This window comes from Chanodichthys erythropterus, chromosome 2 (genome assembly GCF_024489055.1).
Source record: "Chanodichthys erythropterus isolate Z2021 chromosome 2, ASM2448905v1, whole genome shotgun sequence".
In the NCBI taxonomy this organism is placed as follows: domain Eukaryota; kingdom Metazoa; phylum Chordata; class Actinopteri; order Cypriniformes; family Xenocyprididae; genus Chanodichthys; species Chanodichthys erythropterus.
Window position 1 is genome coordinate 10,131,070 of NC_090222.1, and position 16,854 is coordinate 10,147,923.

The following is a 16,854-nucleotide window of genomic DNA, read 5'->3' on the forward strand; positions in this document are numbered from 1 at the left end:
CTTTACTCACATAATTCGAAGCATGCATACAGCATGCATGACGAACATCTTGTAAAGATCCATTTGAGGGTTATATTCGCTGTGTGAACTTTGTTTATGCAATGTATAGTCGAGAGCTCGTGGGGCAGAGGGAACGAATCTCTTAAAGGGACCATGCTGAATAGTTAATGATGCCCCAAAATAGGCAGTTAAAAAAAATAATAAAAAAAAAAAAATCTATGGGGTATTTTGAGCTGAAACTTCACAGACACATTCAGGGGACACCTAGGACTTATAATCCATCTTGTAAAAAAACAATCTAGGGCACCTTTAAGTGACTTACACTTGACACCATATTGCCTGTTTTTGCTCTATTTTGCCTATAAAAATAGATTCAAACAAAGCCACAGTAGAAATGTTTTGCGTCTAAACAACACACAGCAGTTTCGTTACTGAACGAAGTAGGTACTTGTTTTGAATAAGTAATTACTCTGCGACCTTTAAAAGGTGTTCTATATAATATGAATATGTGGAGTATGTAATCCAGGCGTACAACATTTGCCATGTTGTCACTGTCATGTGACCTACCAGTGTCAGTTGTGTCACTGCACTGCCATTCACATCTCTTCTTCCATGGCCTCATTGGATTGTAAAGTGTCTATAGCATATGCACTTCAGAACTCTTATAAATACTGTGCATTCGAACATACATTCTACATAATAGCCATTTTTTTTACCTACTATATAGTATGGAAATATGTGATTTTGGATGCAGACTGTTCATGAAATTAATCAGCCGTTTGTAAGATTCAGCTGAATGAATGACTCAATGGCTCACTCATTAAAGGATTAGTTCACTTTTAAATAAACTTTTCCTGATAATTTACTCACCCCCATGTCAACCAAGATGTTCATGGCTTTCTTTCATCAGTCAAAAAGAAATTGAGGTTTTTGATGAAAACATTTCAGGTTTATTCTCCTTACAGTGGACTTCAATGGCCTCCAGACGGTTGAAGGTCAAAATTACAGTTTCAGTGCAGCTTCAAAGGGCTTTAAACGATACCAGAAGAGTAATAAGGGTCTTATCTAGCGAAACAATCCGTCATTTATGGAAAAAAAAATACAACTGTATGCTTTATAAACACAAAATATCGCCTTGAACGTACTTCCAGTTTCCGCATTCTTCAAAACGCTTACGCTGTATGTCCTTCCCTATTCAACTTACGGAACGAACGCAGCGCCAGTTGTGTTTTTTCCGTAAGTAGAATAGGAAAGGCGTAGGATAGGGTGACCAAACGTCCTGTTTTCCCAGGACATGTCCTGTTTTCACGTCCTGTCCTGGCCATCCTGGTTGTTTTTTTATAAAGTGATGAAAATGTCCTGGTTTTCATTGTTTTTCATTGGGCCATTAAATTGACCAGTGTTACAAGATTTTCGGCTTCTGAGATTTTCAGTTTCCAAAGGCGGAACATACATTAGTTTAAATGAGTTTTTCGTAGACATGCGTGATTGCATGTGCAAATATTAGTTCACATTGTATCTCAAAACATTAGTGGATTATTCCATAAAGGCAACTATATTCTCAGCGTTGCGGCTGACTTATGCCTAAACTACAGTTGTTTACTACTTCTAGGTAAGTTTATAATGTTTTCATTAGTATGCATGATTTGTGCAGTTGTCTGTAACTGAATAACAGATTCTTTGTGTAACAGCAGAGCAACCTTCAGCTATCATCTAAAGTGAGTTCAGCTCATTGTGCTCTTCCATTGTACCTTACTACACTGCGTTCCAAAATATTATGCAATTGACATATCAGTAAGATTTCAGTAGAATAAACATTCAGATTTTAGTTTTTCTAAGAAAATGTTTGTTTGTTTATTTATCCATGTCTTTTTAGATAACTGGTATCAATCTCAGACAAAAAAATTTGCCAGATCTATGGAAACCCTACTTTGAGGTTGTTCCACATTATTAAGCAAGTCACAGTTCTCATGCAATATGGGGAGGAAGAAAGAGCTTTTTAAAGATGAAAAGCATGAAATGGTGCAATGTTGTGCAAAAGGCATGAAAACAACTAATATTGTGTGAAACTGAATGGAGATTATCAAATTATCATAAGATTTGTGAGTGATTTAGAGCACAGCAGAACTTGGTCAGATAAAGGCTTGTTAATGAAAGTTCCTATCAAAAAAAATCATTGTATTAAAAGGGCAGCTATAAAAAAAAAGCCAGTGTTGAGCAGCAAACAGGTATTTGAAGCTGCTGGAGTCTCTGGAGTTTCAAGAACCTCACCATGCAGGCTGGCAGTTGTGCGTAAAGATGCATTTTAGACACCACTAACCAAACCTAACAAAGAGAAACATTTACAGTGGGTGTAGAAATACATTTTCAAACAATTTTATTGCTGTGGTGTTTTTTTTGCAGCATGGGATAGTGCATAGTGCATTGTACTATGCACTATCCTCTTTTTTATACCATAGCTGAAAATGGTCAGTTATGAACTCCACATATCTTGCAAAAGTCATTTTAATACCCTCCATCTCACTTCCCAGTATTCCAGCCCAAATCATCACCCACCAGCTCCTTGCTGACGTCAAAGTCTTGTTGGAACGTGGTGGCCATTCACCAACCATCCAGAAATCCATCTATTTAGACCATCCATTGTAGTACGGCATTAGTCAGTGAATAAAACTATTTAAAAATGAGTCTTCATGTATTTCTACACCCACTGTAAATGTTTCTTTTTGTGAGGTTTGGTTTGGAGTGGCTGAAATGCATCTTTATGCACAACTGCCAGCCTGCATGGAGAGCTTCTCGAGACTCCAGAGACACCAGAAGCTTCAAATACCTGTTTGCTGCTCAACACTGGCTTTTTTTATAGCTGCCCTTTTAATACAATTAATTTTTTTGACAGGAACTTTCCTCAATAAGCCTTTATCTGACCGAGTTCTGCTGTGCTCTAAATCACGCACAAATCTTATGATAATTCGATAATCTCCATTCAGTTTCACACAATATTAGTTGTTTTCATGCCTTTTGCACAACATTGCACGTTTTCATGCTTTTCATCTTCAGAAAGATCTTTCTTCCTCCCCATATTGCATGAGAACTGTGACTTGCTTAATAATGTGGAACAACCTCTAAGTAGGGTTTCCATAGATCTGGCAAATTATTTTGTCTGAGATTGATACCAGTTATCTAAAAAGACATGGATAAATAAACAAACAAACATTTTCTTAGAAAAACTAAAATCTGAATGTTTATTGTACATAAATCTTACTGATTTGTATCTTTCCTAATAATTTGGAACGTAGTGTATGTAACAGCTGATAGGCCTATATAAATTTCTTTATAACTTTCATGCTTATTTGTTAAGCAACAAAAAACTGCTGGGAAAGATCAGCTCTACAGCAAAATATAAATGTGCAAACAAGGAGGATGAGGAAGAAAAACAGGATGAAGAGGAAAACAAGGATGAAGAAGAAAACTAAAGATTTTTTTTTGTTTGTTAGTTTTTTTAAGTTTGTGAGAGCTATTTTTGTTAAATTTGGATTGCTAATATAGCAGAGGTATTTTTAGGTATTTATTTTTCTAATACAGAAGAGACATTATTTCCATCATTATTTAATTTGTTATTTTTTAAACTGGTCATAATAAAACATGTTGAGTAGCTTCTGAGAAGCGTACCTGAATTTGTGTCTTTGGTTATGGATAGCATTTTGTAATATAACAATTTTCTATCCATACAGAGGAGGCATACTTTAAAAGTATTGAAATTATAAGGCATCTTTAAGTAAACTTCGAGCATCATTTGATTGCTGGGCCGAGTGTCCTGGTTTTCGGTAATCAAAATATGGTCACCCTAGCGTAGAAAATACAGCGCATGCGTTTTGAAGAATGCGGAAACCGGAAGTACGTTCAAGGCGATACTTTGTGTTTATAAAGCATATAAAGTAGGGTTGCGTGGTGTACCGGTACTACGGTAGTATCGTGATACTAAAGCTTCAAAATACTGGCGATGCCATTGTATTTTTTAAACCGTAGTATCATCAGTACTGTAAGGAATATTGTATGTGCAGCAGGTACACTTGAACATGCATGCCTGCAAAAACATTACAAGACACTGCCGTTGCCTGTCTGCTGTGCCCTCTGTAGTAAATGCTCTGTAAAATTAGCACCTTGTTGTTTCCCAATGCTTCAGTTAATTTTGCAATGACAAAGTTGCACTTGCACGTTGTTGTTCGCACTGCATTTTTTCTGGAGAAAGTTCTGGAAATTCACTTAATTAACATCATAATATCTTTATAAAAGAATGAATTCTCGCAGTTTTTCCATTGCTCATTTGACCACTTTTGGAAAAGGTGTAATAGTCTGTTTCTAGAAACATCTTTGCGAAGACAATTTAGACAAATGAAATTCCATTCATCAATAGGCTATAGCAGCTTTGCACTCAGTTCTTATTAATCAGATCAATCATGATTTTAACATTATAAATTTATTATATGTTTTAATATACATACTGCTCTCAAGTCAGGCCTATTGACATTAGACCTATTCTAGGCCTATTCTATCATTTTTTTACCATCTAAAAGTAGGCCTATTCTATCATTTTTTTTCCACCAACATTTTTATTTCTATATTCAGAAACATTAATATCATAACATTTATTTATGCAATTGTAAATAAAGTGCTATATATATATATATATATGAAATTAAAGTGCTACATGTGTCATTTCATATAGCTGCTGTGCAGTGCTAAGATGAATTTTGTTTACAATGATTCATTTGATTGGTAATAAAAGCCTGTTACTGATTCTCATTAATGAAGTATTCAGAGAAAAATCTGGTCTGTTTTCATTTTTTTATGAAAGTTTGGTTCATTTTGTATACTGCATGGTATCGTGATACTATTTGGTATAGTATCTTGGTATATATTTGATACTTCAGCTGGTATAGTATCGCAAGACATTTTTATGGTATCGTGACAACCCTAATATACAGTTGTGGTTTTTTTTCCGAAAATGACCGATCGTTTCACTAGATAAGACCCTTATTACTCATCTGGTATCATTTAAAGCCCGTTGAGGCTGCACTGAAACTATCATTTTGACCTTCAACCATCTGGAGGCCTTTGAAGTCCACTATAAGGAGAATAATCCTGGAATGTTTTCATCAAAAACCTTAATTTCATATCGACTGATGAAAGAAAGACATGAACATCTTGGATGACATGGGGGTGAGTAAATTATCAGGAAAAATGTATTTAAAACTGGACTAATCCTTTAAGAATTACTTGCAAAAAACTACTGGTGGTTTTAGTTTCATAAATATAACTAATTATACTTTATAATTTTTGTAAATAATTTCATATTTCAATATTCAAAGTTTTATTTTAAAAACATTAATCTCAAACCATTACAATGTAATTGTAACTGCAGGTAAAATGAATTCATGCCCCCTCTGAGTTGCATTAAACAGTTTATGTAAATACCACTTTAGATGCAGCTTCCGTGTTTCTTCTGCAGTGGAAAAACAGATTTTGTTGATACTAATTACATTTGTTTGGTAAAAGTATAGTAATGTCTTGTTCTAATTGTCTAGTGTCTAAATAAAATTACAGATTTATAAAAATAAAATAGCTCTAAGCATTTTGTTTTATGATCTGTCTGACAGTAATTATTTTTATTTAATGAATAAATGGAATAAGTTATTATTACAAACTGTTTTTCTTTTTTTTTTTTTTTTCATTATTTTGGATTTATTGTCAGTACTGGGCTTATTTAGCTGAGAAACGTAGTTTGCATATCATCCATCCATACAGCGGTAGGATGTTTTGACATTCCATTCAGATTGTATTTCACACAGCGCGATGCATGAGTGTTCACGCTCTTCAGAAATAATGACAGAATATGACAATTCTTGTGTTTTAAAGCTAAACAGACACTGGAATGAATAATTCACTGAAAACTGGCCACGGGTCACTGTTCTCTCTGCCAACTCTGATGTAATAAGCCTGGATTTCTTAACATTCATTGTTTTGGACTGACAGTTTGAATGCATGCTTACTGGTTAATTAGACTGTTAAACTTTGCCAGAGTTTAGTGAATTGAAATGATTTGATCACGAACAGAGAAGCAAAATCAGGTTAAGGGGTTAGAATAAAAATTTCCACCTATCAGAGTTACAGGTGCTTGCACCATGGTAAATGATCCATGTGATAAAATCTCAACTCCCAAGATCATCTAACTGCGTGATGTAAATTACATTGATAATGCAATTTCACATGCTTCATTAATTTATTTGAGTTATTTTAACACGTTAAGGATTTTAAATTAATTGCATGGATTAGCACATTAAATGAATCTTTCACACAAGTATAACTAGGACACTTAACATTGAACCTTCCTCAAGAGCACAATAATGCTGAGGATGCAATCTATGTAGGACTGTAATCTTAGTAATTCTGAATCACTAATGTGGAAGCAGCCTAAATCTTTAACCATAACTACCATCACGATAATCTTCCTTTTCCTGCATATCAATGTTTGCAGCTTACCGTGTGGAATTCTGGTTGCCGAAGGAGAAAACATGGGCTGCTCTTTCTGCCATACTTCCTTCCACATCAGGTACTACAAAATGCAACCCTCCTTTCGGTTGATCCAATGAGAATTCAATGTAAACCTTCATAACTTTCATCTCTGCAAACAAACACCGGGACAAAATGATTATTATTACAGATATTATTCTGTGCCTTAAAAATTAACAATCATAAAAAATTACCTTTTTTGAGGCATTAGTAAGGGACATAGTGAACACCAGAGATGTCAAAAGTTCTGGCACTTCGATAGCAAATGACAATACTATAATTTTTGCATCTTCCAGTAAAAACGACAGAATTCTATCTGGTGACACAAGGCCAAGCTCATGTGTCTCCATTTTTTACTGCAACAACCACATCTCAAAATTTTAACAACAACAAATAGAAAGTCCCCAAACTACATTTTTGTCTTTTTCAATAATCAGTTACACTCGAATGTACGTCACAATATGAATGAAGGGATCTGTCAGAGCTTCCATTTCATTGGTTTCATTAAATTGTTAATAATTTCTTAAAGATTACTAAAGTCTCAAGCCATATGAATTTCAAACAGACATAGAAACTTTAGTTTCCAAGTTCCAAATTAAAACTTTCCTGTTTTATACTGTGTGATCTACTCACCATCTCCCTGTTTCCAGAGCTCAGAAGGAACTTTAATGGAAAGCTCCCCATTCCCAGCATCTGGATCCACAGCACTAACCGCTGCTGTGTAAGCACTGGAGAAATAGTTCAGGTTCCTCCTGTTAACCACAGTGATCCAGAGAAAATTATGCACCAAGATGAAGACAAGAACACACTTGAAAACAATTATATTATTACCAACGAGAAATTAGATACTGACAGATATTCTCAGGTAAATATCACAAAGGTGACAATAATAATAAAATTTGAAAAAGAAATTATATTTTACATAAAGAAAAGCCTATAGCCACATTTAAGGACCAATAAGATTTTTTGCATTATGACACTGTACCAAAATTCTATTTTCTGAAATACAGTAATGAAAATCATCCTATATTAAAACAAGCATAAAGGCAGTGCAACAAATAATATAATGCATAAATACAATACAAAGAATGATTATTGCACAATGTGTCTGTTTTTTGTTTATTTGTTTGTTTGTTTGTTTTTAAATAGAGTTCATAAATAAAGCTGAGCTTACTGTTTGGATTCATGATGGCAGACCTCCAGCGTGGGGTCATTGTAAATGAATGGAGCTTCAAGATCATTCACTCTCACCCTGTAGATACGGCACTGTTTGCTGTTCAATTTAATACGGTTCAGGTTCATCACTGTTGGAAAGATGGTCAGCTCCACATAACCCTAACACATAAAAAAAAAAAAAAAAATCCATACAAAAGCGCTTTAAAAACATTCTGGCACATTTATCAATACCATAGTCAAGCAATTTAGTTTTAACTATAAAATGAGAAAGGATTTCATTGAAGGGTTAGTTCATCCAATTGAACTAATTACATTTCTCTCATTAATTACACACCCTCGTGTCGTTCCAAACCCGTAGGACCTTTGTACATCTTCAGAACACAAATTAAGATATTTTTGATGAAATCCAAGAGGTATCCTCCATAGACAGCAATTTAACTACCACATTATAAAAAAAAAAATAGTCGCCATTACTGCAAGTGGTTCAAAAAAACAAAACAACATCTTCAGTGTCATTCTCCTATGCTGAACACATTCAGCACTTCCGTGTTCTACATCAGAGAGCGGACTCTTTATTGGCCGGCTCCTGCATCAGCATCACACGCATTCTGATGCAGAATCTGGAAGCGCTGATTGTTTTGGCGCACAAAAGTATACAATTCGCTTCATAAAATTAAGGTTGAACCACTACAGTTACGTGGACTATTTTAACAATGACTTCAGTACCTTTCTAGACCTTGACAGTGGTAGTTAAATTGTTGTCAATGAGTCGGAGAGCTCTCGGATTTTATCAAAAATATCTCAAATTGTGTTAATGTCTTACGTGTGTAGAGCGACAGGAGTAATTAATGACAGAATTTCATTCTTCTGACTGACATTTTCATTAATAGGCTATTTGCCAAATACATAAAGTTAGAAGAAAATACTTAATACGCATGTGATCATGCGTATTAAGCATGATCTTATGCAAAAAAAAAAAAAACTATTAACTCTTTGAATTAAAGGTTCATGAAAACTAGTTATTTGACTGTACATTATAATCTGAAGTAAAAAGGCAAATCTAAATCGAAAGCGGTAAAAGTAAAGTTTTTTTTGTCTTGTCTCAATCGTCACAAATTTTCATCTTCAACCTACTGCATACCAAGTATGTCTACTTCACATTTTCTGCTTCATACAAACATCATTCAAAATCAAATATAAATGACTACTCACAATGACAGACTTCCTCTGAAAATTTATGTTGTTGATGCAGACAACCTGATGGGTCGTAAAGAGACAAACAAACAGTAATTAAATTCATGCTGCGGCAAGATGTGATGTGAGATCTTTCATACTCCTGATTTGATATGTAACGTTAAACACAACTGCAGTTATAGTCATGCATGCGGTGAGAAACTGCATTTTTTGATACTTATAGTTTATATGGTCGTGGGCTCTCAAAGCCCTTGTCTTTCTTGCGGTTCATCCTGCTTTTCAATTTATTCACTGAAACCCTCTCAAAAAACTGCGGTGTTTTTGTTCAGCTGCATTAAATCCTTAATTTCTAGTTGTTTTAAAAACTAAAGGCAAGTTCTTTCTTGTTCAAACATCGCTGTAGTCCATCTGTAGTCCGTCATGTTTTTTTTTTTAATTTGTGAAAGGATGGTGAAGTGTTAATAAAATCAGCAACATCCTTCTCTATTTTGCAGATAAGCAGCAACACTATTATCCCTTCTGCATGTCTTCAGCCATATTGTTGGTAACCTTCGCCCTCCCGCTCTATGGGTTCCCGGATGGATATTCATCAGTTACCCGTATATCTATGCAGTTACTTATCTTCCTCAAGGGGGCGTAAGAGGAGGCTAGCGGGTGGCAACCAACATTAAGGCACATTACTGCCACCTACTGTACTGGAGTGTGGGCCAGCCAGAGATGTTCATTTAATCCCTCTCAAAAAAAGTTTTAGAACACTCACCTCATATTTATTTAATTCTTCCTTTAACTTTATCCATTGCGTTTCATAATTAAAGTAGTGACAAATTAACTCTTATTCTTCACAATCACTCATATCTGATGGATGCTTTCTTAATTAGCCTATATTGATTTAGCATATTTAACCCAGTGTGCCCTATTCTCATCCTTTCAAGCAGCTCTCTAGAGTTTCTTCTTTAAATCAAGGTCCCAAAGTCTGGAGGAAGAGTGGAGAGGCACAGACACCATGTTGCTTGAAGTCCAGTGTGAAGTTTCCACAGTCAGTGATGATATGGGCTGCCATGTCATTTGCTGATGTTAGTCCACTGTGTTTTCTGAAGTCCACAGTCAATGCAGCCATCTACCAGGAAATTATAGAGCACTTCATGCTTCCTTTTGCTGACAAGCTTTATGGAGATGCTGATTTCATTTTCCAGCAGGATTTGGAACCTGCCCACACTGCCAAAGGTACCAAAAGCTGGTTCAGTGACCATGGTGTTACTGTGCTTGACTGGCCAGCAAACTCGCCTGACCTGAACTCCATAGAGAATCTATAGGGTATTGTCTAGAGGAAGATGAGAGACACCAGACCCAACAATGCAGATGACCTGAAGGCTGCTATCAAAGCAACCTGGGCTTCCATTACACTGAACAGTGCCACAGGCTGATTGCCTCCATGCCACACCACATTGATACAGTAATTCCTGCAAAAGGAGGCCCAACCAAGTATTGAGTGCATAGAAATGAACATACTTTTCAGAAGCCTGACATTTCTGTTTAAAAAATCTTTTTTTTATTTTTTTTATTGATCTTATGAAGTATTCTAATTTATTAAGATAGTGAATTGGTGGGTTTTTGTTAAATGTGAGCCAAAATCATCACAATTAAAAGAACCAAAGACTAGTAATTCAGTCTGTGTGCATTGAATTTATTTAATACACAAGTTCCACAATTTGAGTTGAATTACTGAAATAAATGAACTTTTCCACAACATTCTAATTTATTGAGATGCACTTGTATATTAAAATTTGGAATAACAAAATCAAAGCCAGTATTTTCATTCTAAAGTTCCTTTGATCCATCTGAATATAGAAACTTTAGTAACTTTGTGTGTGTGTGTGTGTGTGTGTGTGTGTGTGTGTGTGTGTGTGTGTGTGTGTGTGTGTGTGTGTGTGTGTGTGTGTGTGTGTGTGTGTGTGTGTGTGTGTGTGTGTGTGTGCTGGGTATTATGTATATGATTATGTTTATATATGTTTATAAACTGCAACTGTTAAAAATATTCAAATAATAGTTTGTTTATTATGATAAATTGTCTGAGTTGTTTTGCCTGATTGATAACAGTTCTGGTAAGGATAGTGATTACTACAGTACAGTACAGTGTTGACAAAATTCCCTAAATTAAACCTCCACAAATGTATGTTGCTTAATAAATATATGTAATACAAATAGATTAATATATGTGATTATTCTGTCATATTTAATTTCTTGTTTATTTCATAACCTACATAAGCTACATGCAAAAGAGAAATATTCATATTAATCTTGTAATTATAAAAAACATTGCAATAGGTAGCCTTATTGATTATAGAATACAGTGCATAAACTTCTGATTAAACCTTAGATTTTTTTTTTTTCTGATAATATTCTCCTGGGACATCAGCTAATTCACAAATATTCATTTAACTGGGATGATAGGAATCGATATATGTCACCATCACCAATGTCATGCAATGAGGAAAAAAAGGACCCAAACCCAGTAGAACAGTCAGTCACAATATTCCAAACAAAAATGTATTGAAATAAATGAAATAATCAAAACAATTGGGTGGTATTAAGGAGCAGGTAGAAAACACTCACACCAAACAGTGATGGAATGGACAATGATGAGACCAAGATTTCCAGCAGAATCCACAGTGATGATATGACAACAACTCCTGCATGAGGAAACTCTCCCTCTGAATCCCTGGAGTAAAGAGTGCCACTAGTGATTCAGTAAATTAAACTAGAAATAATGTGAGCAATCACTGGTGATAGATATTGGTCTGGCACAAATGAAAAAACAAAAGAAAAAACAACAAAAACCAAGACAGAAAACAGAAAGTTATTCATAATCTTGTTTTAGATTGGATGTGAAAGCTGTAGTCAGTGGTAGCACTGGCAATGCATCATCTAGATATACCAGATGAGCCAAGTCCTCTTTTAATAAACAGTTATCTCGAAACTCACTTAATCTTGTTTTCCTTTATTCCAAGTGTTCTCTTTTTAATTTGAGTTACATGTATGAAGCAACTCTTTCCTTACTTATAGTAACATTTATTTAAAGTAAATAATATTTATATACAGGGATTCTCATATAAGACAGGTTACATAAAATGTTGCATAAAAAGATAATTTGTTAGAAGTCTGTGAAAATGGTATTTGAGATAAAAATGTACTTACATCAAGATGAAAATAGAGTTTCATCATATAAACAAAAACAGATTATATCAAACTTACTAAGTGATTATTTGAGCAGGACAAATCAAAATATAATGTGTTGGTAAAATATTTCAGGTTGGTTGAATTCAGTTACATATTAGTAATCTTACACAATTGCTAACACTTCAACAAAATGTAAATGTTACCTCATGAATTATATAAGTTAAATACCAAACTATATCATTGAAGAGACTATTTAAAGCCAAGATGGACCAATGCCATTACAATGAGAAATTTGAACGCCTAATATGGCAGGTCTAGTAAATAAGCGCCGCCTTCCAAATAAAAGAGCCAATGCCACTGCCTAGTGTTTACAACAGTTCTTGCTGTTGAATGAATACATCATTATATCTACTGTTGTAAACTCCAGATGGAAACACCTGTAAAGTTAGGAGCTGTATTTGCATGACAAATGCATTCCCAAGATGGCCAATGAGTGAACTGACTTGCCTTAAAAGGAACATCAGTTGAATTTGTCTCTCCTGCATTCTGTTATTTGTAATGGTGTGTTTGTGTTGTGCCATCTGATGTACAGTTACACATATTCATGCTACTGTTGGAGTAAAAAGATTATTTGTCTGCAATTCATTATGTTTTTTCACATTTTGTATGGTATGAAAGTACTTTTAAAGCAAGTGATAAACTGCTTCTAAACTACTACACCAATGCTGGTATTCAAAACAAAATTAAGCATAACCATATACATTTTATAAACTTAAAATTTCCTTTTGACAGTCTTTTTCCAATTCATACTGTTGTACTAGTTTTCTCATCATTAGTGTTATGTGAATAAACTGATACTGTGGCCTGTGTAAGGTAGTTCTTCATGAATTGCAGTCTACTGAAGGGTGTCCTGTACAGGAGTCTAAAAAAGTTCCTCCTAAACTTCTCTCTCACAAATGCATAGATAATGGGATTCAGGCAGCTGTGTGAGTAAGCCAAAGCTTCTGTTATCTGTAGGCTTAGACTGATTGCCTTACTGCTGTCACAAGATTGAGTTATGATTTCATTCAGCTCTAAGGCTTTCATAAAAGCTGTGACATTGTATGGAACCCAACAGCAGAAGAAGACCACCATCACCACGATGACAAGATGCATGGCCTGCCTCCTGGAAGAGTGTGCTGTCAGGAGTCTCTTCAGAATCATTGAGTAACAAAATCCAATCACAATAAGTGGGAGAATTAAACCAATGACATTCATTTTCAAGATACCAAAAGTCCTCAAAAAAATATGTGAATTTTTATCATTTGTTGGATAAGATGTGCAATGTTTTTGTTCATTATAATCTTTGGTTTTCAAGTGCATTAACTCAGGAAACGATGCAGAAACAGCAACAATCCACAGGACCACACTGGCTAAGATCCCATATGTCCTTGTTCTGACTCTCAAGGCAAACACAGGATGAACTACAGCTAAATATCGATCAACACTCATCAGTACAATGAAGAATATCCCACTGTAGAATCCGATGTGGTAGACACTGAGGACCATAGTGCACATGACATCTCCAAAGATCCACTGGTCTCTGGCATAGTGTGCCAGGAAGGGAAGGGAGGAGACCAAGAGCAGGTCAGATAAAGCCAGGTTCAGGAGACAGATGTCAGTCATGCTTCTCAGTTTGACACCCATGGAGACCACACAGACCACCATGTTACCCAGAAAGCCCACCACAAAAAAAAGGGAGTATAACACTGGAAGAATGCTGGCTCCATGTTCTCCATAAACACAGGAAAATGCAGATGAATCAACATTTCCAGCATAATAGTCATCATAGTGATATGGCACATCAGTATCTGGCTCATCATCCAATACTCCATTCTATTATTTGAGCATAAAAAGAAACTGTAAGGAAAACAGAACTCCACTTTTGACAGTAATAATTTTAAATGTACTTAACTGTAATGCTCCAAGTAGAGCTGTCACGATATCAGATTTTTCACACCACGATTAACATGGCCAAAAGAATTCATGGTAACAATAGATCTCAAATTCTAGTGAAACCTTTAAAAAAGACAATAGGTCTCATTTTATTAAGCATGCATATGTGCAAATTTGCCCGTGAAATCTGCATATTAACGTTTTCATGTTCAAATCATGATTCATAAATAACTTTCATTCTAAAAATGTATTCTAAATTTACGGAAAAAAGTTGAAACAATTGAAACTACCCGTATACAAAAATCACACACGTTTGGTGGCCTTATAAACACGTTAAGATTTTTAAACATAGATATAGATCTTAGATACAAAGTTCTGTCATGAAATTCTAGATGATACAGGCTGATAGGCTGATGAAATGCTGTGGCATCAGCAGCCAATGAGCTTGCTGCTCAATATTCAAATACTTGCCATTGTTTGCTGTTAGCAGTCTGTAGCATGCTTTCAGAAAGCATCTGAAATCAACATATAAGATAAGTGAACGCTCTTTTATATTGCGTGGTCTGATATTGATTCCTAAATGAGCAATCATAAGTTTTAAACTAAGCATAATGTTTAGCAGCATTTACATAAAAGATGTTTCATTAACAAAGTTCGGGAGGAGCATGTTCAGATAATTAACCTAATTAACACAGGAGGAGCTTATTCAGTTAATCAACACAATAAGCATCAGGAGTTATTTATACAGCAGACTTACCTCCCTTCTATGACAGTTTTCCAGCATCCCATCCCCTCACTTATAGCTATTCCTATCCCAACCTGGGGGGTAATCCTGGTTCAGGTCAATTTCCGAGATCAAAGCCCTCCCCTCAGACAGCACGCCAAATACGCATAACCTTTACTCTACTTAATTATATGTAAGTGTCAACTTGTGAGGATATGCCGTCTAAGCTATGGATATGAAAAGGTTAAAGTGAAATAAGTATTTGTGCAGGATTCGCCATATTTAGCTGAATAACTCTAATGACGCATTTATTTATTTCCAAGGGCAATGTTTTCATTAGCTATGCAAAGTGTGGTTTCAGCTGCATGCAGTGTCAGAGTCATTCTCCTGTTATTCATTATCGCTCCCAAAAGTTTTTTTACTTATTCAGATAAGAGTATACGACTTATGCCAATGATATCATCAAATTACTTAATTATGGTATTTACTATGCAGAGTTAAGACAGACGCCAGTCATGAGCACTGCAACCAAAACAGCAGCCATGTTTTACAGTTCCTCCTGAACCAAAACAATGAGCTTATGCTGCATTCACACCATAACTACTATAATATGGAAGAGATGAAAACCCTTGACGTTATTCTCGAAGCGGATCGTGACTCGAATTTGTGCATTTCAATGGCAACACTATCAACGAATCACACTATCAATGAATCTGCAGCAGTCAGGTGGTACAGGTCAGTGCTCTTTAAGTTTTTTAATGTTCATTATTATTGCAGTGTTACTTGCTTTAAGGATGTGTTTGACCATTGTTCTCATGCCTTGCATCTTTTGCAGTGTCTTGCGCATGACATGGCATGCTAAAACGAGGCACTCGTAAAATCAGTTTAACTTTTAAAAAACGTCTCAAGACCTTGCATTTTGTCATATTATCATATGTGTACTATTTATTTTAAATATTATGGTTATCGCCAATACCATATATTGTCACAATCTTAATTAACATGATAATTCATGTTTTGAATAACACGGTTATCGTCAATAAAGGTATATCGTGACACCTCTAGTTCCAAGTATTTCTATGTGTTATAACCTCACCTGGATAATGTATGATGATACAGGTGAAGAGGACCATTGATTACCAGCGCTGTCCATGGGTGGAGTGCAAGGGTCCTGTTCATGATAAATGACTGCTATCCAAAAACAAAGGCAAAGATCTATCACTCTAACACCATTCATAATCACAAAACAGAATAAAAAAATAAATAAAATTAATTGCAATTGCAATTGAATGCCACACATAAACATAAAATAAACAACAACATTAATGCTACAATAAACGCAGTGTGCTGCACAGCACTCATTCCTCTGGCCTCGCTCTGTTCTCACAGTTATTATGAGAACAGGGAACAGGGCTAGTTTCACTTCGAGAGCAATATGATTTGCTTCCATATATAAATATATCAGGAAAACTGAAGAGGAACTAACAACTAACAAGGTTTTGGTTACCATGACTTCCATTGTCTTCTCATGTTCCACAGAAAAAAAATAAAGTCATACATTTTGGAATGACATGAAAGAGCGTTAATGATGACAGGATTTTCATTTTGGATTAACTTAAAATATTTAATATTTCCAAAGCTTAAGTGTTTGTTCTGGTAAATAAAATAAACTGCTTTTAAAAATGTAGGCTATATAAAAATGCATCAATATAGAGCGGCAAGAATAAGTTTGAATAACTATCAGAAAACTTTGTTTTGTTCCATTTTTCTTTTTATGACAAGCCATGATTAAAATTAAAGGGTTACTTCACCCAAAAATGAAATTTCTGTCATTTAGTACTCACCCTCATGTCGTGCCAAACCCATAAGACATTTCTTCAGAACACAAATTAAGATATCTTTGATGAAATCCAAGGGTCTCTGAACCACAAATAGGCAGCTACGTCACTGAACACTGTGCAGGCTTCGTGTTTACATCCGAACGCCGGCTCCGTATTGGCTCATGCTGTACCAAGTGAGCACCAAGACGCCTGCGTGTGATGCTGACACAGGAGCCGGGCAATACTGAGCCAGCTGCAGTA

General features: G+C 35.3%; 2 protein-coding genes across 3 annotated transcripts in view; both read right to left on the minus strand.

Annotated features, from left to right (window-relative positions):
- taf2 (TAF2 RNA polymerase II, TATA box binding protein (TBP)-associated factor) overlaps positions 1–9,486 on the minus strand; it is an 81,084-nt gene extending 71,598 nt beyond the window's left edge. For both annotated transcript variants that reach the window (XM_067400817.1, XM_067400809.1), the window contains exons 1-5: positions 9,159–9,486; positions 8,956–9,010; positions 7,742–7,902; positions 7,201–7,319; positions 6,538–6,679 (exon numbers count right to left, since the gene is read on the minus strand). In XM_067400817.1, coding sequence (XP_067256918.1) covers positions 6,538–6,679; positions 7,201–7,319; positions 7,742–7,902; positions 8,956–9,010; positions 9,159–9,208 — 527 coding nt within the window. In that variant the 5' untranslated portion in view covers positions 9,209–9,486. The remainder of the gene's footprint in view (positions 1–6,537; positions 6,680–7,200; positions 7,320–7,741; positions 7,903–8,955; positions 9,011–9,158) is intronic.
- Positions 9,487–12,918: 3,432 nt separating this feature from the next.
- Positions 12,919–16,080, minus strand: LOC137024590 (C-C chemokine receptor type 5-like). The gene is made up of 2 exons (XM_067392323.1): positions 15,870–16,080; positions 12,919–13,989 (listed from the first exon to the last, which is right to left on the minus strand). Exons 1-2 carry the CDS (start codon positions 16,077–16,079, stop codon positions 12,919–12,921), a joined length of 1,281 nt encoding a protein of 426 aa, XP_067248424.1. The 5' UTR covers position 16,080.
- Positions 16,081–16,854: the final 774 nt, after the last annotated feature.